This window comes from Ambystoma mexicanum, chromosome 1p (genome assembly GCF_040938575.1).
Source record: "Ambystoma mexicanum isolate Mex_15411 chromosome 1p, UKY_AmexF1_1, whole genome shotgun sequence".
In the NCBI taxonomy this organism is placed as follows: Eukaryota; Metazoa; Chordata; class Amphibia; order Caudata; family Ambystomatidae; genus Ambystoma; species Ambystoma mexicanum.
The window spans coordinates 1,381,932,210-1,381,960,077 of NC_090921.1; the positions used below are offsets into that span (position 1 = coordinate 1,381,932,210).

General features: G+C 45.1%; 1 protein-coding gene across 1 annotated transcript in view; it reads left to right on the forward strand.

The window, feature by feature from the left end:
* ITFG1 (integrin alpha FG-GAP repeat containing 1) overlaps window positions 1–27,868 on the forward strand; it is a 1,448,837-nt gene that overhangs the window by 95,251 nt on the left and 1,325,718 nt on the right. The window contains exon 3 of the mRNA XM_069607059.1: window positions 22,144–22,292. Within this exon, the coding sequence (XP_069463160.1) occupies window positions 22,144–22,292 (149 nt within the window). The remainder of the gene's footprint in view (window positions 1–22,143; window positions 22,293–27,868) is intronic.

Here is a 27,868-nt window from a genome sequence, read left to right on the forward strand (position 1 = left end):
GAATGCATCGCGCGCCCGCGCCATTTTGAACCAAACATGAATTAAGCAGAACACACTTCCATTAGAAGGGTCAGTGAAATCCAAGCTCTGTCAGTGCAGGATCCTGTCTTTACTATACATAAGGACAAACTGGTTTAACAAACTCACCCTAGGTTCTCACCTAAGGTCATTTCTAAATTCCATGTTAACCAGTCTATTGAGCTACCGGCTTTCTTCCAAGAACCCAAAAGCTCTGCTGAGGAAAAACTCCACACACTAGATGTGAGGAGGGCGGTCCTCTACTATGTAGACAAGACCAGACCACTAAGAAAAACGGATTAGCTGTTTGTCTACGTACCGCCAGGCAGAGAAGGAGATGGCGTTTCTAATAACGCCATCTCAAGGTGGATGGTCAAATGTATCCAACTGTGATATTCCCTTTCAAATAAAACACTGCCTTTTACACCCAGGGCCCACTCCACAAGAGGTACTGGAGCCACGCTGGCTTTCATTGCAAATGTTCCTTTAGACAGTATTTGCAAAGCAGATACATGGAGCTCTATACATACTTTCACTCAGCACTACTGCATTGACACCCATTCCAAGACAGATACACAAGTGGGACAAGCGGTTCTAAGACACTTATTCACTCATGAACCTTCTCACGTCCCTCCTCCTTCCACGGCTCGCTAATCTATGCACAGCATGTGATCTAAGCAGATTCCACAAGCCTCAGAAGGGATACAGTACTCGCCGTAATCTTATTTCTGATGCTTGTATCTGCTTAGATTCACGTGCGAGCCACCCTTCCTCCCCTCGGAGAGAAGGCGCATGGATGCTTATGAGCTTGTCTGATAAGTATCTGCTTGGAGATGGCTGTACTCACGCTACACCTCATGCTACCTCATGTCAGGAAAAAATACAATTTGAGGGACCTCGACGCGTGAGGGATCATGGGTACAGTGGATGTCACTAGGGATAGTATTACTGGCACGCTCTGTCGAGGTCCCTTTTCGAGTTTCGAAAACAACAACTGTAAAACTCTGCAGCTTCCACTGGATGGCGGGCTATGCACTGCATGTGATCTAAGCAGATACAAGCATCAGAAATACGATTACGGTGAGTAATGCATCCCATACCTAGGTAGCTAAACGTCTCAATTGCCTAGTTAATCGGGAACACCGGCAGTTTGTGCATGGGCTTCCCCACGTACTGCCCTAGGGGGGGGATATACTTGATTTCTGTGGGTTAACAGTTCTACCCGATAGCATGGCATATCATTCCATGACCTCTAGGATGTATTGCAGGTTTTCCTCTGGATATTGCAAATATAGAAGCATATTGTCTGCATACAGTGATATCGGGTGTCTTTCCCCTCCGGACCCCCTTTGTACTGATCCCTACTTCCCCATATTGCTCCCTCAGGTACGCCGCTAAGGGCTCCAACGCTAAGATAAAGAGCATGGGAGACCACAGGCATCCTTGTCTGGTACATTCCTTAAGTTACCATTGTTCTGAAATAGTGGAATCTGTCTTAACCCTTGCAACCGGCTTGCTGTACAACAGCTGCACACATTTAAGATATGTGGGCCCTATCACATACCTTTCGCGGATAGCTAGCAGCCATGGCCATTTGACGGAATTGAATGCTTTCACTGCATCGAGTGATATTATTGCTGCTTCTTGTGCACCCCCCTATGTGCAATCAATTATATGAAGTAACCTCCTCAGGTTATTAGTTATATTCCTGTGTGGGACGTAACTGGTCTGATCTGGGTGTACAAGTTTGCCTATGACTGGTCTTAACCTGTTTGCCATAACTGCCGTTAGAATCTTTCCATCTTGATTGGGCAACAAGAGGGGTCTGTAATATCCGCACTCTGTGTCTGGCTTATTAGGTTGAGGAGCGGGATGATGATCGCATCTCGCATGGTTTCGGGCAGTTTGCCTGTGTTGAGTGTCTCGTTTAACATCACTAGTAGTGGGGGGGGCGGTATTTCTGTCTTGTATGCCTTATAAAATTTGCTAGGGAGTCTGTCTGCTCCTGGAGCCTTACTGGTGGGCGGTTGCTCTATCACATCCTCTAACTCTTCTATCGTTATGGGGATTTCCAGGCTCTCTCTCGGTTTCATCCAGTTTGGGGAGTGTGATCTCTAAGTGTTTCCCATATATCTAGCTCCATCCTCTCCTCCAAGTGTTCGTATAACTGCTTGTAATAGTCATAGAAGCTATCGTTAACTCCCTCTTGGATATCTCGTATCTGCCCATCCTTCCCTCGCACCGCCCTGATAGTTTGCTTAGAGGTGTCACTTTTATATAGCCAGGCTAGCAATCTGCCCCGGTTTGTCTCCTTCAGCATGTTGCCTTTCGATATATATCCTATAGTTTAAATTGCCCTGTCTTTCCCAATGTCCCATGCATTCCTATTGCAGCCAGGATATAGTCGTCTCTTCCAGGGATCTTGTGCCCTCGTGCATAATCTTTTCTAACTTCTTTTCTGCCATTTGTGGCTCCTGCGTGATGACTTCTTGCAACCCCTTAGACTTGGCCATGGCTGCCCCTCTCACCACCACTTTAAACGCCTCCCATAACACCCCGGCTGATTGCATACTTCCAGTATTGTGTACAAAGTATTCCTTCTCCTCCGCCCTCAGGCCCTCCCGGAACCCTATATCCTTCAACGTGCCTGCCCTGAGCCTCCATGTCGGTATTCTGGCTCGGCGGTAGAATCTGCCAAGTCACCATTAGGGGGGCATGATCTGACAGGACCATAGCTTTTATATTCGGCATGTGCCACCTCATTTATCGAGTTTGTTCCGGTGAACACAAAATCCAGCCTGGTGTATAGTTTTTGTGGAGCAGAGTAATGCGAGTACCCTCGTTCTTGTGGGTGCTGCACTCTCCACACATCTAGCAACCGAAAAGGACTGCAACAATGCGCTCAGGGCTTTGGCTGCCAGGGTTGGATGAGTTAACTTCCCGTCCAACCTGTCCATTACTGGGTACAATTAAAGTCTCCCCCACCCTCCCACCTCCGGACAGTTCCTTCCCCTCTACTTTGCTCGTTAAAATACCCCTCGCGCTGTTCACTTATCACTCTCGTCTGCCCTCCGGTCTCGTTGCTCTGACGGCATATTCTGCAAGTCCATCAATTTGTTCACATCCTCTGGGGTTTCGAAGAACAGAGCACAGTCCTCGTGGCGCACCTTCATCTTCGCTGGGTACAATAACCTATACTTGAGGTTAGATGCTCGTAGTCTTCTTTTCACCCCTCCATAGCACATCCTTAGTTTTTACACCAAAAAAGTGTTATCTGGATATGCAGTGATGGATTAAGACACCCGGTTGATGGTACCTCCTTTACGGAAATGTTCCAGGATTCTCTCCCTGTCCTTTATAGTTCAATATTTTAGCTATTATCGGCTGGGGCGGGGCTCTGGGCGGCGCCCTTTCCACTGTGAACCCCTGGGTAAGTGAACCCGCCCCCATCTCTTGTAGGAGCATGTCTTCGATATAGTTAGCTGGGTTCTGGCCCTTCAAGCTTTCCGGTAATCCAACAATTTGCGCAATATTTCTCCGGGCCCGGCCTTCTGCTTCCTCTGCCCTGTTTTCTAGCTTTTGCACATGTTTCAGGATAGAGACCTCCTGGGAGTTGTCCTTGCAGCTGCCCGAGTTGGCCTTCACCACCTCCTCCTCCAGTGTCCCAGTGCACTCAGTCAGCGCCCTGACATCTTGTCTCAAGTGGTTCATATCTATTTGCATTGCATCAATCTTGTACTCGAGTGACGCTTTCAGTTTGGCTATGGCAACCAATATTTGCTTGGCCAACCTCCCATGCGTGTCTTCCCCGCCTGCGTCTTGCGGTTGCGTCTTGGCATTCTCCGTCGTCTGAGTCGGCCTGGCAAAAGCGTCTAGGGACGATTGCTTCCCTTTGCTCTTGCTCGCTTTCAACGCCATCATTTTTGCCCTTCCTCCAGGACTCAGTTTCCCTGGCGCCCGTAGTGACACCAGCCGCCAACCACGTGCTCAGTGGAGCGTTCTTGCTACCACTTGTGTATGAGAACCTGTAGTGTCTCTCTCTTACAGTAGGTCTCCCCTCGCGCCTGTCCGTCCTTTAGCTCCACGTGTCTGCTGTTCGTTAAATATTCAACATGGGGTATATATCCCTTGCAGCCGCCCACCTGCTTGGCTTTCTTTACTCCGCTACACCCTTTCCACTCCTCTCTCTGGCACCGGTCCCCACTATCCACCTCTGTCCGCTAGCCCTGCGCCTTGATTCTGTGCAACCAGTGTCATTGGGGCTTAAAGATCCTGCTCCCTGTGTCACTCCTGGCGGCCCGTGGTGCCTGCTGTGCCCCCAAACCGCCTCCGGGGGCTGGGGAGCTTCTGTGCCACCATAGCGCCCGATGCGCATCAGGTATTGTGCGCTTTGAGTTCTGCTTGTCGGCCTTCCACTGTCTGGGGCCTCCCACGAGGGGGCGCTTCCTATCCCGTGTGATCATACCTGCTGGCATAGAATCTTCTTCAAGCCACAATGTTGCCTCTTATTGTGTTTTACCGGGAAGTCTGACACGCCCCTGACTTACACTACTGCGGTCTCTCCCTCTTCTTTCCGCCACTCAGCTGTGTAGGAGAGACGGTCTCGTTCACAGCTGTTAATTCTGTTCCGCCCGTCAAGCGAAGTCCTCCGGTCCGCAGAGTGATCCACAGCACCCCTTCGGCTACCTTGGTGTCCAATACTAATGTTCGTTCAGAGCCAACCTTGTATGTGCGCTATGGAGCCGTGGGTCCAACTCGTGAACAGCAGGCTCCCCAATTCGCTGTAGCCGGCTGCCACACTGTCAATTCTACTTTTGGTCGCAGTCCACAGTTCTCCCATCCAACGCGGTGCCGAGTCTTGTGTCTGCTTGTGGGTAGCAGTTCAGTGACTGCCGGCTCCCTCCACGATCAGCCGCACAGTCCTGTTGTTAATCTTCCTTTGTTCCCGCGGCATCATCTTGTTTCCACTGCAGCCTGGGTGCTTGAAACTTTGTATACTCATATCTCAATCACTTTCCTTCTGATTCCGTCAGGCGTAGGTCTGTTGTGTCTCCAGTATGTTCCCACGTCTGTGGGTGTTTTCAAAGATTCATCTACCAGGTTTAAGCGCTTCTGCTTGCCAGGATGATAAACGGATCCGCAGGAGCCCACGGGAATCGCAGCCTACTTCATGGCTGTGTAGCCACGCCCCCCACCTGCTATTATAGTTGTCTGTATTGACGTATCAACGTGAATAGGGTCTATCATGGATTCTAGCTAGTTTAAAAATTGGTCTTCAGATACTGCAACTGGATGCCAGCATAAATTTAGTAGGGTGGTGTGTGGAAATAATGGGTGAAAAGGGTTCGAAGGGGATATCTTTACAAGTTGTATACCAGGAGACGGAGAGGCCCAGCTTTGGAGTTGTATTCAGGCTTGGATTTTAATCGCTATTAGCAAGCAAGCTACTGGGCAGCCTTTTGCAGCTTTTGTTGCAGGGATCCATGCAATTTGATAATTTGGCCAGACCGGTTGTGCAGTGATCCAAGTCTCTTGGAGTAAGATGATTTCATTGGCATTTAAAATGTTCTCTTTAGGCATAAGTAAGTGAGAAAATCCTCTTGTGTTCCAGACTGCCATGGAACATATGTGAGGATATGATTGTTGGGAAATCTAAAAGTTATTAGAGTTAGTGTTGCTCAAGAGAGCTTTAGAAAGGCATGACCATCTTGAAGTTGGATAGAGAGATGGATTGGGTTTAAAGAGGTCTTGTTGTGCAGTAAGGTTCAAGTTGCAGTTGCACTTACGGCAGGGACGAGAAGATTAATTGTCGAGTATTCTTGTGAGGTTGGATGCAATTGTTTATTATCTTGATGAATGTTTGGTAATTTATTGGGGTTTAATGCACACGGAATGGATAACGGCAATTGTTTCCGAACTTGGACGAGAAATCCAGAAGTTTCTGCTTTATATCTCGATAGTCGTATTCCATTTTTAACAATCTGTGATTGGATAATTGGCTTTACTGTGTCAAGTTTCGAGGTATCCGTGAAACTAATGGAATTAATGTCACTCTAACTAATGCATTTAAGGTCTTCAATTGTGTGGAAGACTGTGAACAACATAGACCTATTGGGAAAAGGATCAGATTGTTGCCTATCTAACATTGTTATGGTAAGAATATCAGTATGGTAAGAATATCAGATTCTAGTAGTGCGACTTTGTTAGAGGTAGATGCAATTTGATTTGGTTGAGATCTAAGGTCTTTAGATTCTGAGTGCAATGTAGAAATCTGAGCTAACATGGATGAGCTGTGGAGGCTGTGGATTTTTGACATGATACAGAGATCTGTACTGAACCTATGTGTTGGGCTGGCTTCTCTGTGGGTGGAGCTTGGCCGTTTCAGAAGTACGGCTCGCTGAGATGTTATGAGCCATTTTTTGTTCCAATGTTCTATAATTGGGACTATATCTAGGTTAGCACAGATTTGACAGGGTCTGTTTGTTAAAATATGGGGATAGGGTTAGCTTTGTTGAATTGGCTCAGTTTGTTGGAGAGGAAACAGAATAGACAGACATATTTATAAGATCAGCATCACTAGGTTCGATATGTGTTAACCTTTTTCACAGCATTTGTAGCATTGTTAGTTTCTACGTTGGTTGCATTGTCAAGCAAATTATCTTCAGTTTCTGTCAACAGGCTTACCGGAAGGAGAGGCAGCTACGCTGTAGATGATGGATTATCCAAATTAGGGTCGGTCTCAATAGAGGAAATTGCTGTAGACGCTGTGGCAGGATTAGGTCTCTGGTAAAGTTAGCCCAGCAACACTTTTTTTTACTTTTGTTTGTTATTTTAGTTGATTTGAGCGGGTTGTTTTTTTTTTTTGTTTCTTTTGCAGTTGAATTGCAACTGCAGATTATTTCTTTTTTTTTTGTCTGATTTTTTCTGCAGAAAAACTCAAAATTACAGGGTTCAGAGGTTTCAGGTTCTGCAATTTCAGGTCTGTCCCCACTGCTTATTCTTACTAGGACTGTCTGCTGTGTATGACAATGGGTGAATTCGGGAGATCAGATACTATAAACAGTGTGCTCACTCTCCCTTTGAGCTGTTGGCAGATTCAGATTAATTTGACAGTTTGTCTCACAGGGTACTTGAGACTGGCACGGTATAGATGCAACAATGTCCGATTGCTGTGAAATTTCCCATGCGATCCAATCAATGTTGGTTACCAGATATTGATCAAGTGAGTTCTTTGCAATGATCCTGTGATACATAGTTTCTTACAGTTTTGCTAATGATAGTACGCTTGTGTTGAGGGTTAGGGTAGTTTCAAGTGAGACTGGTAGGAGGGGGAAACCAAATGAGGGTCTTGGAGTTGTTTTGGAAAATGAGTCAATAGATGATTTACCAGAAAAGGATATGGTGTTTGTTTCTGGGACCACTTCACTAGTATACAGCATGGGTGAAAGGGATAATCTTGTGGACGGAATGTTATGGCGTAACATCTGTTGTCCGCTTTGATCACAGGCAGATGCTGTGAAAGAGGAATATCTAGCGTTGGTGGAAGGGGATGCAGATGGTCTCGTTTCGAGTGGGCTCCTATATGGGGAAAGTTTCTCTCGGGGTTCTGCAATCGCAATACCTTGTACAATTTGTGAATAAAGGGGAGAGATTTGGCTGCAGTCTCTTGTATGAATCGAAACTACTGCTTGCAGGGCAGGTTCAGTGTTTATGGGCGGAGTGAAAAAAGCTTTGTTTTCATGGTTTAATTCTGAGGGAGTTAAACATGCTTGGAGATGGTAGAAGGCGGCAAGTCGGTAAGGCTGTGGAATGGCGGGAGAGCGGCTTGCTGTTCCTTAAAAGACTCAGTTTCTACATGTTGTTCATCAGCGTTGGGTTTATTCGCGAGACAGAATTGGTGTATATCAGTTCCGCCAATGTGAACTCGCTTGTGGGCGGGTGGGCGGTTATCAAAATTACCTTGGGAAGTATCGAGTTGCATAACTTGCGGCTTTGGTGTATTGACTAAAAGTGAGGCCGTCTGAACGGGCATTGCTGTTAGGTGATATGTCGCCATGGAAGCAATGTAAACAGAGCTTGATGGTTAAACACAGACTGGGAAAGAGGGAGCGGCGCACAGCGCAGTGGACAGGTGACCGCACTCGCAGTGCACTCTCGGAGGCGTGCATGCTGCTGATTTTGTAGTGGCACTGGATTCTAAGGGGGCGTGGCTTAATTTAGAGAGTGAAAGAATAATGTATTAGGTTAACTTGAAGTTGAAATGAAGTAAAGTAAGTTCAATTTAGTCAGCCTTGTGTATAGTCCAATACCAGGAAGAAGGTCTAAGAAAGGCAAGTTGTATCCAAAGTTATGAGACATTGGTGCGTTGAATCAGCACAGCGATTAGGGAAGCGGCAAGCAGGGGGACCAGCTGGGACAGATGGCAGCACTCGCAGTGCACTCCCTAGGTGGTTGTTATCGGTGACAGACAAGAAAGGCAAAGAGGTGGCCCTTTTTGAAGAGAAATATTCAGAGGAAGAGTGCCTTGCCTACTTGAATGAAGTCCTTGAAAGTGAGTCTTGTCAGAACTGTCTTGAAGTCCCAATTTACTGAAGCTGTGGTAGTAGATCTGGTTGTCAGTAGATGCAAACTTGCAAGAAAGTGGAGTACTATGAAGCAAAGGAGAGTGTTCCCATGATAAACTGGAGTAGAAGTGAAGTGGTGGAAGTAGTGGAACTGTGAAATCACAATGGGACACAATGGGACAATGTGGCGGGGGAAGAAATCGCAGACACTTTGTGGGATAAGATATACAAAGTGGTTTTCCTTGGGAATCTTTACACCCACACGTTTTGAACACAATTTTAAAGTGTTGCAGGTGCCCAAGAGGTTGGCTGGTGTATCGCCTATATGTCCTATGGGCTGTGAACAGATGGGGTCCTCAAGCCATATGTGGTGGTCTTGCCCGCATATCCAGATATACTGGGTCGAGCTACTTAGTTGGATGAAAGAGGTGATGGTGGGGGTCCAACTGGAACTTGGCTCACTGACGGTTTTGTTGGGAATCCCTGTGGTAGGGAGGGACATGTACTGGTACCCTCGGATGTGGGAAGCTATATGAGGGCTGGGAGGACTAGTCCTTGTTCAAAAATGGAAGGATAAGCAGGCACCTACCAAACCGGAATGGCTGATCAAGATTTGGGATTTTTATGTGATGGCGAAATATCATATACAGTCGTGATGACATGTGCACCTTCTAAGAGTGGGGCCAATTCACGGCGAAACAGGGGGCCTGAGACAGGGAAAAGATTGTGGGGGGGGGTAGAAATTACCAGGCAGGAAGTGCCATGAGAGGAATTGTGTGGTAGGCAGGGAAGTCGGTGAGGGCATTGTGGGAGGGGTGGGGAGGGGAGTGTAGGGGGGGTGGTTGACCTACCCTCAAGTGCTATTAGACCCTGTAAGGCCTGGTGGCGAAGTAAGGAGATGTTAAGAGAATAACTGACGCTCAGATATGGATTTTGTTTTATGGACCGGCACTTTGAGAAAGTAATGAACAACATTTATATGTGACCGTAATAGTTTATTGTCTCCTGTTAGTAATTTACAAGTTGTAGGAGGTTCGGTTTGTTAGACTGGAGGGTTTGGTTGGTTGAGGGGTTATCCTTTTTTTTTTTTTTTCTTTCTATGCTTTTTTGAAAAACTTAATAAAAAAATGAATTGAAAAAAGGAATGTTTGAACATCTAGTTGTATCTGTTCCTGAATGAACATTTAATTAAAACTTGCCAATGCGTTATTCAACTAGATGAAAAGTAACACCTGATTATCAGATGAGTGGTCTGACTTTCTCCTTCTTTTCAGTGTAGCAACATTTGGTACTCTCAACAATTCTTTCATATTAAACCATTGATTAGTCTGTTTTAGAGGTTATTAGTGCTGATTTACATTTTATGGGGTATTCTGTCTATCATACTTACAATTGAATCATTACAACGTTCTAATGCCTTGTTAAGCCTGGTGGTATTCTAGGGCCGACTGTTTGAGGACCAGACAATGCAAAAGAAGACTATAAGGGTATGTTGGGAGTGATTGTATGTGTGTCTGGAGGGTCTGCATATTTATTGTTATAGTTGTATATAGTTACTCATTAATGGTTACAAGGTTCTTGTGTGCATAGTTACCAGGCTCCAAGGTACAGTGTCCGGGTGGAATGGAGTTTCTGATTCCACTTTGAAGAGAGCCTCCCTGGCTGGGGTTCATTATGTAGAGAGCTCAACTTACCTTTGGAGGGAATAACATTACGTTGCCACGGGGACTCCAACTGGATACATGAAGGTAAGGAGGACAGTTGTAACGTGGAGGGTGTCGGCATGTGTGATGCGGCTGAAAAATAGTATCAAGTTGCCACGGCAACCTCATTAAAATAAACAAAGCATTGCAAGTTGATGTAAGAAAATAGTGGAAGCCCTTAACTTAATAAAGCACTGTGGAAACAATGAACATACCAAAGAGTGAGATACTATCACATCAAATAAGCCTCTCGTTAAGGGAGTTAAGTTAAGAAAAGTAAAGGGCCAACGATCTGCAGGGAATCAAGAGTCAGGAACATAAACCATTCCAGAGCAGCATTTAGGAGAACACTTTTGGAGTGGTGATGGGCAGTAAGAAAATATAGAATTTTAAAAGAGGCCAAGTACATCATGAATCAAAGAAGCAATGGGTAATGTCCCAGGTCCAGTGTTTTTTTTGGCTACACCGGGTGAGCCCAGAGTGCGCTGGTCAGACTGGAGAGATGGCTTTACCAAGTACACCTTAGTCATGTTCGGGACCAACTACTCCAATGAGAGAAAGGTGGCGCTATTGTTGCATTGCTTGGGTCCTGCAGGACAAGACATACTGAAGAAACTACCAGAGACTGCAGGTTTGGAGAATGCAGGTGCATATGAAAAGACATTAGCGAGACTTGATTGGAGGAAAATATTATTCTGCAGAGATAACGCCTTGCAACTAGAGAACAGAAAGTAGGGGAGAGTATAGAAGAATTTATCACAGCCTTTTGAGATTTGGCTGCGAAGTGCCAATTTACCCACTACTAGGATGAACATTTGCAAGACCAATTGATGATAAAATGCAAAAATGACAAAATAAGACGATGTGGAGGGAGTGCAACCCTACTCTAGCAAGGGCAATCTAAATTGCAAAATGCATAGAGCACACAGAGAAGGGCATCAAAGCTCTCCAGTTGGATAGGAGTGTAGAAAGAGGCAGGGTGGTGTCGGAAGAAGGCTCAGTGCACAACATTTTGAAGACCTCTCAGAGACAGTCGACAGGAGGAGGCGCAAGAAGAGGCGAGAAGTTAGAAAGAGCAAGAAACATGTCGATTGATGCCAACCCAAAGCAACAGGATTGTGGGACAACCATGGGGTCCTCCAAGAGAACTCAAACCCTCTATAGGGAAAAAGTGCTATAGGTGTGGTAGTGGGATGCACCTAGCATATGATAGTGTATGGCAGTACACATTATTTGTCGAAAGTGCAGGAGGAAAGGTCATGTGACTCGCTGCTGCAGAAACTTTAGACCTGGTGGTCAGGTACAAGAGATTAGTGAAAATAATGAGGATGAGCAATATGGGAGAATTGGGCAGGAGATGGTGAGTTCTGTGCAGGCGGTGTCGGGAAGAGTGAGGAGACGCAAACCTTATGCCATCATAACAATCAAAGGGATACCCAGATCAATGTTGATTGACAGTGGTGCCAACTATACACTCATAAGTATACAAGTGTGGAAAGACAAGTTCAATTGTAGTACTTTATGGGAGCCGGAGATAAAAGGTAATGCATATGGTGACATTCCTATAGAAATTTTGGGAAAGTTCACTGGTGAGCTACAGTTCAAGGGAAGAAAGGAACAATTTGTGGCGTGTAAGGGAGGAGAACTTTTATCGCGGAGTGACCAAGCGAACTTGGAGGTAAGGTTAGACGTGAGTCATCCTGAACAAGTGTTGGCAGTAGAGTAAGTCAAATCAGGTGGTAGCTCGTTGGAGTTCAAGGGAGGTGGTCAACAAGTCTCTAATAAGAAATTGGGTTGTCTTAAAGGCTTTGTGCACAAGCTCCGACGAGGAGCTCAACCCAAGGTGGCAAAGTTTCGTATGGTGCCATTAGCCTTCCTCAAGCACCTGAAGAGGAAATTGCCAAGATGGAGAGATGGGAGTTATTTAAAAAATTCAAACATCTGAGTGGATTAGTCCCATTGTTGTAATGAGTAAAAACACAGGCTCAATAAGACTGTGTATAGACCCAAGACACTTGAACAGCATGGTGGTAGCAGAAAGGTTTCCTCTTCCGAAGATTGATGACCTGCTGACGAGAGTAGCAGGGGCACAAATATTTTCGATTTTGGATCTTAAATCTGCTTACCATCAGATTGAGCTACATGAGAGTACGAGAGATTTAACAACGTTCATCACTCCATTTGGTCTTTTTAGATGTTGGGGGATGCCGTTCGGCCTGGTGTCGATGGCCAATGTGTTCCTAAATGTCATGTATCGGTTGTTGGGGAGTGAAAAGGGTGTACTATTTTACCAGGATGATGTATTGGTCTGTGGTGGGAATGATGAAGTGCATGACGAGCGACTGAAGAGTTTTAGAGATTGAGTGAGGCGGGACTCACCATTGCCAAGGAGAAGTGTACCTTTAGGGCAAGAAAAGTGGTATACTTAGGGCATGAAATCTACTCAGAAGGGGTGAGGCCAAAGGATGATGCTGTGGAAACCATAAGAAAGATGGAGTCGCCCAGGAGTAAGGGTGATGTATCGTCATTTTTGGGTTTGGTTGTATTTTATGGTAAATATTTTGAGAGCTTATCTGATGGGTCAAGAAATATGAGTAGGCTCACAAGGAAGGGTGTTTCGTTTGTATGGGATGCAAGATGTGCTAAGGAATTTGAGGATATTAAACGTGCAGTTATAGAAGCTCCAGTGTTAGCCAGTTTTGTGGAGAGTCGGAGGACTCTGATTTTTGCAGATGCCAGTAATTATGGACTGGGTGCAGTCTTCGTACAGGAATGTGGATCTGAGTTGTACACAGTTGCATTTGCTTCGAGAACATTGAAAGAGGCGGAGGTTAGACACTCTGTGGTAGAGAAAGAGGCGTTGGCATGTATGTGGGCGGTGTAGAAGTTCAAAATGTATTTGTGAAGTCGGAAGTTCACCATTTGTACTGACCAAAAACTACTAATCAGTATATTTTCTAAAGGTGGTTTGGAGGGAATGTCGAGGCGATTATGAAATGGGTTAGTAGTCTTCAGGGAGCACAATTTTGTATGGAACATGTTCAAGGGAAGAACAATGTAGTGGCTGATGCTTTTTCGAGGTCAGTGGCGGAGATATGTGAAGCTGGTGAGGGTTCTGAGTTGGATGATGAAGATATTGGTGAAATATTTTGTGTCCAAGAGTGCATAAAGAAGTCTGAGTGGGATCTGGCATGTGTTGAGGATTCTGTGTATCAAGAGGTTGTGGATTTGGTGAGGAGGAATGTAACTGATGTGGGTGATGTGAGGATGAAAGGGCATGGGAAGGTGAGAAATGAACTTTGTGTAAAAGATAATAATTATTTATGCAGGGGTCATAAGTTGGTGGTCCAGGAAAAGATGAGGAATGCAGTGGTAGAGTTGGCGCATAGTGTACATTTGGGCCTTGCAAGAACCAAGTGTTTGGGAAGATCTGATTTTTGGTGGCCGGGTGTCGATAAGGATGTAGAAGAGCAGGTGAAGACATGTTTTGAGTGTGTGGAAGGAGACTAGGGTCTCAGGATTTAGAAAACACCCATGGTTGTTAGATAAAGTCTGAGGATGACGTGGAATTAGGTGGCATTGGATTTGTTAGGTCCTTTTTGATATTCGGGGATCCAGAAATACCCATTTATTGGTGGTGATGGATTGTTGTCCAAGTGGCCGGAGGTGTGTGTACTGAAAGAGGTGACGAGCAGTAATATTATCCGATTTTGGAGCCGTTATTTTGGAGAGAAGGTTTTCCCCGGAGGTGTTTGTCAGATAAAGGGGCACAGTTAGTTTCAAGGGAATTGAAGGAATCTTTGCAGAAACATGGTATAGAGCAAATGACACGCTCGCTATATCATCCACAAGGGAATGGGTGTGTGGAGAGACTCAACCGCACCTTGATGGATGCATTAGGATTGCGGTGGCCACAGGTGGAGATTGGGTGTGAACTGTCATGGAGACGACGTTTCAATATGGACTGGCTCCACATGTGGTCACAGGAGTGCCTCCCTTTGAGTTGTTGCGTGGTAGGAAGCCAAATTCGCATTTATGTCCTGGATGGATGGGTAGGTCACGGTGTGTAGGCGTGAAAGTAGATGAGGTGTGGGAGAAATTATTGGCCAGTGCGCATAGATCCAAATTGAGATATGATGAGAAGGATTGTTGCAGGGAATTTGTGGTGAAACTGGGTGAATGGATCAAGGTGAAGCTTCCAATGAAAGTAAGGAAAGGTAATTCCTTGTTTTCTGAACCCAAGGAGGTGATTAAGTATTTGGGCTCCTCATTATTGGTAAAAAAAAGTGTGAAGATGTTTGGAACAAGGAAAGAGCGGCTGTGTTGCGGAGGAATGAAGTGTGTGTTACAGAATAGGAGGAAGGAAGGGAGGTGTTAGGAGTGCTTGTATGTGTGTCTGGAGGGTCTGCATATGTATTGTCATAGTTGTATATAGTTGTTGTATATAGCTACTCCTGAATAGTTACTAGGTTCTTGTTAATGTTAAAGGATATTTGTACCGCACACTATCACCACTGGAGTGGTCCCCTGCGCTCTGGCGGCTCTGAAAGAGGGAGAGGGGGCTGAGTTAGTGGGAATAAGCTGGAAAAGTGCAAGAGAGCAGTGGTGTGCTGTTGGCAGCCTCAGCCCGGTGGGGTCCGTTGGCTGGGCTTGGGGTGTTTTACGGTCTGTAGTCATTGTGTGCTGTTGTGCAAGTCTATGTAGGGTTTGTTTTGTTGTTGCAGTGTAGTGCTGTTTGTGCGGATTGCTGCATTTTAGGGTTGTGGTTGTGTTTGGTTAGAGTTTGAGAGGTGTATGCAGAGGGATGAAATTGTTAGTGGATTGGTTAGTTGACATTGCTGTCCTTGCAATTATGTCAAGGTGTGATGCTTGCTATATCATTCACTATTCCATCGTAGTTGCATAGTTGTGTGCATAGTTGCCAGGCTCCAAGGTACAGTGCCATGGTGGAACTTGGAGCCTGGTGGAATTGAGGTTCTGATTCCACTTTCAGCCGTTGGGGAGAGCCTCCCTGGCTGGGGGTCGTTATGTAGAGAGCTCCACTTACCTTTGTCAAGTTGTTGTAATAAAAGACTAGGTATACCACTCCATCCAGCGTGTGTCATTTCTTCCACACTCAACAAGGTACTGTCCAGTTCCTGTAATGGTTCACTAGCAACACCCATGACTAACCTCTTGGCTGTCTTCATTGCTGGACTTATTAGTCTAAATTGTGTATAGTGGTAGTTTGTTCAAGAAATGTCAATGATTTTAGTAGTCCTTTTAGCTATCTTTACATTGTGCCTAACTGACTCAGGGCTTTAGACATCTTTTAAAAAAAACCTGTCACTGCAGTTTTTGCAACTCGAGCAATAAATTAGTGGCATGCTATTGGTTTTATTGAAAATACATGGAGATAAATAAAGAACCATTTCCAGCCCATCTGAAACCCAGATAGTCCATCAGAAAAGAATATGCTCCCAATAGATGGATAGTGGCCAGGACTTGCCCAGCCTGAGAGGGTAAGCATGGCGAACAAAAAAGCGTGATCAGTTATGCCACGCATAATGGCACAGTGAGTTCTGGCCTTATGTATATCACTCTGCCTCCTAACGGGCCAACATTAACTGCATATGCACACTACATTAAATGAGCAGTGACGCATAGCAATTTGCTATGCAGTTTATATGTTTGCTTATCAAATTCACAATTGTGTAGCAAAGCTAGTTCTTTTAGTTACTGTGTAAAGTGAAAGCACAATTTGACTTCCAATCTTCTTGCCCCTCGGGGTTCTCTTCACTCACTTTGCTCTGTTCACTGCAAGCTCAAAGTATCGAATGGAGAGAGAGTGCAGCAGTAATAATCTCATCCACTTTTAAGTACCAAAGGCCTGTGTGGGAGTGCTAGATAAGAATTTCATTTTCAAACAATTGCAAACCAGAAGTAATTGGGATCATACTTTTATTAAGCTAACTGAATCCTGTCTGGCAAAGACCAGTATGTGGTGTTATTTTTTAATAAAACAATCATGGAATTTTGTTCCTAAAATGGAAGTTGTTGCATAATTGCAGTACTGATACTGCAAAACACTGCATCATCCCCATGCTTTATAGTAAAGTTGAGTTTAGTGTATCTAAATCCCATAGTGTCAAACTGTATTTCATTTTGTTGGGGAAGATGCATCATATTGACGAGTGAACACCTTCGAAAATGTACTTGTCGCACATGCCTTTGATGCAAACCTATTTCTGTAACTTGCTGGTTGCATACATCTGACATGAGCTGATCCCGTACCTCTTGACATTCTATCTCATCACCCTGTTGCTTCATACCAGCTACCCTGAAAGCGACATGGCTGCAAACTACAATATTCCCCCTAGTTTCCCCTTTCTTTGCCTGCTATGTCACCCAGTCTACTTGGTGTCTTACTAATCTTTCCTCTTACATAATGAATGCACAAAACTAACTAGATTTTTATGCAAACTAGTGATCAATAGTTTCATCCAGTCTGTACATCGACAGATCTACTGCACTACCATACATTGTAGTTAGCCTCCCAAGTTTGCTTTGCTCTGTTAGGAACTGCAGGAGAGAGCTGGCCAAACTGTTTTCAGAGGTTTTTTATCATATCTATTTATTTGTGTCCATTGATGTAGCTTAACATTTACATTTTACTGACACTTTTTCAGGGCTCACCAAGTCTTTTCGACCCACTTGCATAGATTTTATGATGGCCAAGTACCATTTGCAGGAGATGTTTGAAATTTTCATTTAACATTTACTTTGCAGTAAATGTCAAATAGGTTTCACTGTGCATGTCCGGCCTATGGGTGGCAGAAGTGTGCCAAACATAAAGTGGGTTTGTGGTGAAATGCACCATTTTACAGAAAGCACATTTACTTTTGTGGTCATCCATTGTCATGTGTCAGCTGCATATCTCTTATGTTGAGAAGGTAAACTAAGTTACTTGGCCTACAGATCTAGCAGAATTGTAAAGAATTTGCAAGCCCCAACTCCTCTCACTAATTTTCTTAGTTCAGAGGTACACACAACTCCTGTATTGTTGCTCATTTTATGTTTTGGGTATAAATACTTCTGGTGACACCAAAAATATTAGAACAACATTGCTAATCAAATGGGTTTGTTTTCTAATCAAGAATATTTTAATTGGCCAACTCTGCTAATCAATTTTTGAAAACTTATGTATGCATAACATCCCTAATGCGCTTAAGAATCACTTTAAGTACTTTGCAATGTGACTAATCAAACACTGTGGTGAATTTTGTTTGATTGCTTGCTCCTGCAAACTTCCTGATGGATGAGCAGGAACATAAATGAGCCAGGAGTTGGCCACATCCGCTATATCCATACCACTTATAAATGAAACATAATCTTTTCCTAAGTAAGTTTGCTTCCACTGTATTTGGCTTCTGGTAGCTGTTTTCTGACCAGCACCCAATTGTGACTTTGGTTCTCTCTCCGACCTGCTTTTACAGTTCAAAGTTGCGTCCATTAAGTCTTCCTCTTTTCTTGGGGAAGGTTGGTTGGGACTGTCATGTATGTGTTCTTATCTGTTCAAAGTTCATCTCCACGCTGGAGTAGCTGGTTCTCTAAATCTGTTCCTTGTTTTTAACAAGATTGAGTCCTGATTGTTCTGATTTTATATTCAGTCTCTTGTTCACCCCTACTGGGATGTTTAACCTCCCCTTTTAGCCCAGCGTGGAGTATCTGGCCCTTCAGGTCATCTGGATATGGTCTGGCATTCACATCCTCGTGCGGTATTCTGTGGCTCAGCCCTTCGTGGCTATCTGACCTCTCATGTTGCATTTTATTGTATATTCTGAATCAGCCCCTCTTGGGCTATCTGACCTCTCAGGGCGTTCACTTACTGTGATGCATTCACTTACGTGTGTTATTCTTTGGGTCCGCTCTCCTTGGCTGCCTGGCTTCTTGGGACATCTGATTCTCTGGTTGCATTCACCCCCTGGTGTGGTATTCTTAGCGTCAGCCCCTCGTGGCCTATTTCTGTGCCTCACAACCCTCTAACCATGTCTTCCAACCTGCCCTGTACCTGCTCTGTGGCAGTGTTTGACGGGTAAAGCCCCTTCTCCTTTTGCTGAAGCGTGGCTCTGATGTCTTTGCGGTCGCTTCTTTTTGGTTCTTCCTGCCTGCGATCAACAGTACTAAGGCGTTGGGACGGTTGGATGCCAGTGTGCCGCTCCGGTGGTATTTCGCTTCTCCCTCAGTTCCACGGCTCGGTGCTTCTGAACTCGTCAACTTTATACAAGCTCTGGTTGTCCTCCTCCCACCACGTTCTCTACGTGCTCCTCCTGGAAGGGAGACATTCCCTCCTCTGCGCTCCAGGATAGGCTTCTGTGTTTCGCCCTCAGGCTGCCTCTCTGCTTCTTCATGGACCTCTGGTCTTTTAAATTACTAATGAACTTGGTCAGAAACCAAGCCAGTCCCCTTTAAAGGGCCCTGTACATTAGGGTATGGCTCAACTCAAAAGTACCCAACACATATTTGGGACGCAGAATTAAAGGACAGTGTGGTAATAACTTTACCTCCAGGATGCCTTGCTCTTTCTGAAAACTTGCTCTCCATGTCCCCCAGGGGGTGTTAAACGGAGCGGGCTCACATCCCTAGTTGCAAAGGTGGTGGCTCTCCCTTGGGGTGAAGGGACTAATTCCCTGGATTCATAAGCAGGCAAACTGTCATAGATTGGCTTGTGACCTCCAGATTGACAGAATGCTGGGGGCACTGCTTGCACCTAGAATACAGCTACAGTCAGAACAGCACAAACTTTCTAGAGACCTAGCAAACATCCCATAAGGGGACGCTGGCCTGCACAATAAAAATAGTATGCAACCCTAAGAAACCGTTACATCAATTAGTCAAATGTTGTAAGGTCTGTATGTCGTCATCAATGTTTTTGCCTTAATAAAAGATCCATGATGCCATGGGTAATTCCTTCTAACAAGTTGTTTTTAATTAGATACCTCTTAATAAGTACATAAAGGGGAGCAGTCCCACCAGTGCCCACCACTCAGGTTACATCTTCCCATCTGACAAACCCCAGGGACAGGGAATGATCTATCCACACATACATTCTACTCATGACTTCACATACACTCTGACATCACCCTCTCACAGCCTTGAGCCACGCAGTCAAGCTACAAGACAACATATACAACATGTGAGGAGCCAGGAATGAAACACGGACACAAGTTAGACATGGTTACGACTTTTATTTAAAAGAAAAGGAGTTGGAAAAATGTCTCATTCTCCCTAATCCAAGAGGGATTTCCCTACCTCACCAAAAAGCAACTGGGTCCGTCAATGTCAAGATGTCCAAGTAAAAGGAAGTCCTGGGTCCGTAATCCTATTCTGGCCCTCATACTCTAAAATAACTCTAAAGTGCAAAGGGTAATGTTCCCCGTCATCTTCAAGTGTTCAAAAATAAGTTCAACCTAAGAGTTCAAAATCTAACAATAAGGCTTTTCCTTCTTCCCTAGGTTCTCTGCCTTTAACATCAAGTTTCAAAAGAATCCCCAGGTTTCCTAGAGGACTTCCTCTCTCCCCTTCGAGTGTTTACGTAGCTTGAAGAACTTGCTCCTCCCTTCCGCAAGATTTCTCTTGACTAGTTTCTAAGGCACCTTTCTCCCCAGGGACCTTTCCTTCTCTTTATACATTTTTGTTCACAATGTTACTGTTTTCCTTGAACTACTTCTGTTAATACACCACAACCATAGCTCAAGGTCTCCAAGACATGATTTTTCCTTGAGCCACTTCATTATATAGTTCAAAAATGACTTCCTTTTCACAGTTTATACAACAGACCTGTTTGTCTTCACCTGGTATCCTGGCAGGACTTTGATGTCTAAAGCATTCAACACTTTGTAGTATCAGGGGGCGAGGACTCCCTTCCCCTGATGTTTGAAAGGTTGGGTTCATTAACCTGCCCAACACTGCCACTTGTCTTGACAAAAGTTGACAAGGCCAATCGGGATATATTCTTCCCTTGGCCTCTCACGGGCTTTGTCTTCCCCTTCATGTATTTTGTGTTTCTCACTAGTTACGAGCTTCCTCTTGAGTATATTTCTTTCCTTTCGCTCTAGTTTTAAGTAAACTCCTGTCGCCTCTTGACTCTGTTTGCACCCGTCTAAGCGCAGTCTTCCCACCATACCTCTCTCATTGATGCACGGTTCCCACAGCATTTCCCTTGCTCGCAGTAAACTGCTGGCACCTCCTCCTCACCTTGGTGAGGCTGGGTCGGCTGTTCTGCTCTCTGCCGTAGCGGGTCTTCCCCCAGCGTGATGTTCAGCTGCGTTAAAGGCTGGCAGGCAGACCAGCGTCTGCAGCTCTCTCCTGTTCTGCTGCTTCTCCCGCTCCTTCTCTGTGTAGAATCTAGGGGTCATACCTCCTGGAGGGTAAGGATAACTCTCCTGCCAATCTGGCGAACTCAGTAGACTGGGAGCCCCAGCTATCCTCCTCAGCTGGCTGGCTAACTCCTTCTGTTGGGCCAGTCTCTCCTCCTTACCTCTGTCATGGATTCCACTGCCTTCAAGTAAGCGTCCCGGTCTTCCCTCTTCTGGCTTCTCTGGACTAGCTTCACTCCTTCCACATGGTTTGCCCAGGCTCCTTTCAAACTACCCGAGTGTTTCCTTGCTTTTATATTGGCTCTGCCCAATAGGATTTAGGGAAAGAGTAGACCAGTGATAGTGGTTCCAATTAGGACCGATCATCATTCCTCCATTCCTCTCCCTTGTCACAGTTCTGAGAATGATCTTCATTGAGGTGACACTTATTCTTCCTCGTCCCAGTACTTGTTAGGGTGTGATAAGAGGGGTACAGTTTATGAGTCTGTTCTTGGGGTTATAGGATGGTGTTTAAGGTCTGGCGGGAATACTGTGTTCCATCTAGCGACTCCACTTTAGTCCCATTAGGATTGTCTCCCTCCACATTGTCCTCCCTCAGGCAGCCACCCCCCGGGTCGGGATCCGGTAGCGGCTGCCCTTCCCTGGCCACGTGGGGAGAGACTCTCCCAGGGCAAATAGTGACATTGCTAGATTCATCACAAACCGCTACGTTTAACTTTAAGGATGCTGGTTTATCGTGACTGTCCAAACGTTTCATCAGTTTTGTTTTTAAAATGACAATTCTAAGATGTATAACATTTCCTGACCAGAACATCCACAAACACCTGCCAAAGATAGTGGGGCATTGAAAATATGATTTTGTTTTAATGTTTGTGTTAACTTCAGTGCAGAATGCATATTTAGGTCTATACACCACCTTTTTAAGCGTACACTTTAAAGAAATATTTAATTGTAGAGCAGCAGTCTTAATAGCTGAGATGGCCGTTGTCGGGTTCCAGTAATCCAAAAAAAGTATGTAATACAACCCATGATAGGTTAAACAATGTAGGCTTTACTAAACTATGCAACCACCACCTTGCTATGTCCCCATGTAAACAGAAACAAGATCTTATTCAATACATGTTTTCACTGTATAGCATTTAAACTGAATTAAGTGGTTCATAAAGTAGAGTTAGCCAACGTTCTCTTCAAAATCATTGTGTTCAGTTGGTTTGAAAGTTTAAATGCTATTGATTTTTGATACTGATGAAAAATACCTTAGCATTTTGCATGGTGCTAACTATTCTTAAAATCTTGTCCTACCACACACATTGAAACATGAAGAGAATTATGTTTCTTGGCCCAGATAGTTAAATTATAATTTCAGTCTGTTTTTTCAGTTCAAAAACAAAAGAATTGTATCGGACGTTCTACATGCTCCATGTCTTCAAATGGTTTAACAGATTTATTAGATGGCAGTAACCAAACGGAACAACATTTTCTATTTTTCTCTTCCAAAAGTGAACCAGTGGAGATAACCAGTGTGGTTCCAGGAGATTACAATGGGGATTCACAGATGGATGTTCTTCTCACTACTACTCCAGAGAATCAACCCAAAAAGGATGTCCGTCTTTCAGCAGTTATCTACTGGGGGTATAATCAAACTTTAAGTAAGTTGAATAGCTATGTTCTGTTATAACTACTTGTATTCCTGATGATTGTGGTTTAGTATGAAATTATGAAGTGACTTCATGTCGTAACCATATTTCAAATGGGATAACTGTGTCAAGTAATCTATAGAACTCTGACTAACATTCATTGAAGCCATATGTGTTTTCTATGCAAAATTGTGGAAGCCACTCTACTGCGAACTTACACAGCCAAATAACCGATTTTGGCCATGTTTATCACAGATGTCAAAGATGGACTCAAGAATACACCAACTCTCGAAGACGGTTCATGGGTCTTCATGACAAAAATTGAAAAGGGGCTTGCTAAGGGGCATCCCTATCTCTATCATCTTGCGAGGAGGAGGTTGGGGGGGGAGGCACTCAACCTCGGGATCTCTCGATTAGTAACCTCTACACTGTTTTTGATGGCCTAAGTGCAAACACCCTTTCTGTCTAACTCCCTCTGGGAACTGTCTAGGTGAACCCTAACATGGATCCCACAATATTAACGAGTACACCGTGTGATGGGTTGTTGACCCAAGTAACACTCTGATGTCTGGAAATGATTCATGGGTTTCCATTATTAGGTTTATAGCAATGGTGAACTAGGTTGGAATCTTGACTAATCCACCTCCATGGTATTAAAGGCTTTGAAAGTTGGTGCTAGGAACGTCCCTCGCTCCCTCTCTCCCCATAAAGCGATGGCTCAGATTCCCTTGGGGCTCCCTAGCTGTCGCTACCCTATCCCCACTTAGGGTTCTATAGGGAGCTGGGGACAGTGCCTTGCATTCACTCATTTGGAAGTGCCTAGGCCCATCACCCTCATTCTCACCTTGCCCTGTTGTCTTGCCTCTTTCTCTACCATCACTCTTCGTGCCAGTCTTCTGTGCCTCCAATGTTTCACTCTGCCTTCCTACCTCTACCCTTGGATATTAACTTCTTTCCTCCTCCCACTCTCATCTCACTCCCATGGCTCCTCACTACTCCTACTCCTCATGGCTGCTCACTAATACTATTTCTACTACTATTACTACTCTTCTTTCACTGCTGCTACTGCTCTCCTCTCAATACTACTACTCTTCCCCTTTCAGTACTTCGATTCTCCTCTCACTACTGCTACTCCACACTACCACTGCGCCTCACTACTACTCCTCTTCTATTACTACTGTTCTCCTCTTACACACAAACACTCACTGCACTACCCCTTCTCAGTAACAGCCCCACGCTCCTTTACTCCATCCCCTTGCTGGTCTCTTGCTCTTCCTCCTCTCCAATGCTGACCTCACCCACTTCAACACACTTGCTGTTTCCCTCCCCCCCTACGCACCCTCCCTTCCCCCCGGCTGGGTTCTCGCCCCCCCCATCGGGCCTCATCGCCCTTACTGACCCCATGATGTTTTCGCTCCCTCCCGCTCTGCCCCTAATCTCCTTCTTTCGTCCACAACCCCTTTGTATGTTGCCTATTCAGGGCTCTCCCCTGCTGGGTGCTCCCCCCCCTCTCCATTTTAACAAGATACTTGTGAGGACTATGACCAAATAGCCCTTGTTGTGCATAGGCACAATATTTGCGTGTTCCAGCCAGCCAGACTAAGGACAGCATGTGGTCATAGTCCCCGGTCTTTGCAACCAATTTGCTTAAACACACAGGGACCTCTTGCTCTGTGCGACAAGTTAAAGAAATGTTGCGGCAATATTAGAGTACCAAGTTCTCCATATCCGTGAATCAGGTACTGTGGTAATCCCGTTTGGCATGGGCCTCAGTGCAATGCAAAAGTGAATCCGATTTACATCCCCCCAAATGTAATGCTTACCCATAGTCTACTAATTGACATCTTCCACAGGGATTGCAGTGATTGGGGGCCTGGCTCTAATCCTAAAGCCTCCACCGGTACAGAGTCTGGTAGACCTAATAGAGAAGCAAGTATTTTGGCCTCCAACCTGTTTAACCAGGAGGTGGTCTTCTTAGGTAATACTTTGAGCGCGTACATTATCCCCGGTATGATGGAGACCTTGTAGGCTGTTACCTTTGCCTCTATGGAATGCCCACCGCATTTGTCAATCTTCCTGATGGCTAACCACTTCCTCCAAGCTTTCGGAGGAATAATATCCGACAAATGCGAGAAGGTCGGGATGCCTTGACATGCATGTCCGGATACTTGTATGTATCGGTTTGGGTCAGACGAGTGGTAACTAAGTGCCACCTAAACGCTGCGCCACCATAGGCTTCCTTACTGACGGACATCATTTTTTGATTAATCTATATTAACCTTTAGGCCATTTGTTTCACAGCATTAAGAGAATGCTGCAGGCCAATAGCTCTTCTATCGAGTATGACAATGGTATCAAAGCAAGACGGACACAAGTGATCACAGTTAAGGGTGTTTATTGAACTTCATCAGGGGTGTGACTAATGCCAATCTAAACCTAAATCAACAATGGGAGCAAGCTGCAACCATCAAATAATAATACAGTCCCAGTGGAGTTCAGTCAAATAAGGATCTATACTAAACACAAAAAACTATTGCCAATCCTTACCGCTATGCTACAAAATAGTGTGGGATAATGTTCACAAAAAGAAAGTGTTTACAAAATGATAAGTTTGGATGTTTAGTCAGTGGGCTTCCCTTCACCATGTTTTTTGCATGGGACAAGGCGGGCCACTCAAGCACAGCACACTACTGAGCTTCTCTAGCAAGAGGTCAGTTTCCTTTACCAACATCAGGACCTTCAGCGTCCAAGTCTTTTTTGTACAAAGTCTCTTGCCTTAGATGACCTGATATACCACAAACAACAAAGAAAGTTTCCTTTCTCAATATTCACGTTGGGCGATTTACTCTTCACCCTTGATCCCCCTCAACCGGGCTCCGATCCTTTCACCATTAGCGTCCCTAGTCGGGTTCAGACCAACTTCAATTTTAAGGGCATCCCTCGGTCGGGTTAACATTTGCCTCAACAATTTTCTTGGGTGTCTTACAGTTCACCCAGGATCTCCCTCATCCTGGCTTAAACCCCTTTTCTACAATTAGTTCTCCCCTCAGCCGGGCTCAGACCAATTTCAGTTTACAATCAAAGATTTTCGAATGTGCACAGGATTTAACATAACCCATTGCAGGACCACTTTGATTTCACAGTTCAATAATATTCCCCTGAAATGGGGTGGGGGGCACCAAACCGAGACCTTCGAGTGAGCACCCAGGTTTGCTCTGGACCACTCTGCATGTGGTATCTTTCTCACTTTCACAAAGTTCAATTATATACAAGTTCTTTTCTTCATACAATGTCGTTTGTAACCTTGAGCATAACAGTCCGGTCTGCTATCAGTTTCTCCAACTCACCGGCTGTGCTGAACTCGTTGGTGTTACTTTGCTTGTCTGAGTCAAGGACAGTACCACGGTGGCAATCTCGTCTCCCCGCCTTGGCTATCAAAGCGGGACGGCCCTGTGTACCTTTGACACAAGCTACACTGTTCGTTAGCTGCAATTCCCGGTCTTGTGTTTCTTTTCCTTGAAGCTTCTTGAATGTTGTGGTTTGCTGAAAGGGGCAAGGGTAATTCCCTCTTCGTCGTCCTCTCTGATCTTGCCACCTTTTTCCTCGGTTTAAACTGCCATCTCGGAATTGCTGCTTCCTCGTGCGTTTTGCCTTGCTCAGAGTGTGCTTTCGTGCTCTGCCTTTGATCTGTGTATGGGAAGTGTGATGGAAGTCAGGTGTGTGTAATAGTTACTCACCGATCCGGAAGGTGTGCGTGACCCCAACCTGGATCGAGATGTAGGATGAGGTGTAGACGTCTCTGAAAACCCAGTTCCCCTAATTTCAAGAATCAGGCTTCCTCTTCCAGAGGGGCTCTTTTTCATGATGTACCACTCTATTTATGTAAGAAGAGACAGAGTAATCTATAATGCTGCAAGAGCGGGATTGAGCGCACCGCCAGACCAATGCTGCAAGAGACACAAAGGTTTTGAGTGTTATGCCTAACTTGTTTTCTTTTTAATTAATTCTGTTAAACACAATAGAACTGCCGGTACCTGAATTAGTGTATGTGAGTAGACCTGAGAGGAAATCCTGGACCAGTTTCAATAAGGAATACAAAATCCAAATGGTTGATGAAAACGACAGAAACAAATAATAAAATGGGAAAGTTAGTATAGGGAGGATAACCCGAACAGGGCGAGGGACGCACTAGGGCCGGGTTGGTGCATGTCCTGGAAAGCGTTCGTAAATGCACTTCAGTAGAAAAAACTAACAGTCTCTCAGTACGTGAACATAGTTAATCAGATAGTTGGAGCAAAAGCAGTCCTTGATAAGCAGCACTGGTAGGAATGGTCTTATATTCCAAATAGATGATTCAGATAGAACAGGAAGAAAAGGACCAAGCAGCGTTGCGCTGAAGCGAATCTCAGCAGATCTTGATCGTAGAGCCGGAACTCAGATGGAAAGCAAAAGCGCTCGTGCAAGCGTAAGATGAATGAGAACTGGAGTTCAGTTTTGAGCGGAAGTGAAGAGCCGCAGAGCCTGTAGAACTGAAGGTTGAGCGGGGAGGCTCCTGCGGTTTAACAGCAGTAAAGGAAAACTACTGTGGCAACACGTCCTTAGGGTAATCCAGATGAGCAGAAACAGAGTACAAAGCTGAGGTCTGGTAACGAGTGTTCTGAGTCAAAGGTTCACGCAGGGTAATCCGAGGAAGGCAAACAGTGCCGTAGGCGGGCTACGAAAAGGCACGTAGTAACGTACAATTAGCAGCAACGAAGTTCCCCCGGCTGAAGGCTTTAAGGAACAAGGGGGCGTGGCTTCCGTGTAAGTGAAGCACGTCCCATCAGCTGACTAGCACGTTTACGTGACCTGAACAGTTTCCAAGGCAACTTGTAACGATGCCAAAGCGGATTCCATGGTCGGGAATTTCTTCGTAAGAAAGATCTTTGCTGCCGTAGTGTAACAGTAATTATCAGTAATTGCCTGACCCTTGTGTTGGGACATGTCGGGTATACGGCTCTGGTGTTAGTCCGTTTTCGCTCATGAGGAACTGTCTGTGAGAAAGCTTTTGTGTCAATAAGGTGGGGGGGTTATGAGTTTCTAGTTATCCTACCTGGTAGGATGGGGAAAAGGTGTTATAAGCAAGGGGTTACCGCATCTCACACTTGGGTGTCCCACCTCCACTTCCTCAATGAACTCCTCCTACCCCCACCGCCACCCAATCCAGGTGATCCTCCCGCACTGGTACACCCCCAGGAACTGTTTCCAATAGGGGTGGCTGTTTCCTGGCCACCTGGATGACAGATCCCTGGGGACTAGTGGATGAGAGACCCTCATGTGTCTCACAAGCAGCATATATCAAACTATTAACCTCCTTGCAGCCATAGTGAGGTGGATGATTATTCTCAGTCTTAAGTGACATATCTATGTCAGCCATGTATACATTAAATGGCAAGGGATCTGAAACACATCCTTTTTTCAAGGCTGATGTTAGTATCATAGGATTGAGAAAAGGATACCTTCCTGTGATAACCGCACTCTGGCATGAGTATGATTGTGCAATTGTTTTATAAAATAAAGGAGCGAGCGGTCAATGCCCCATTTAGACA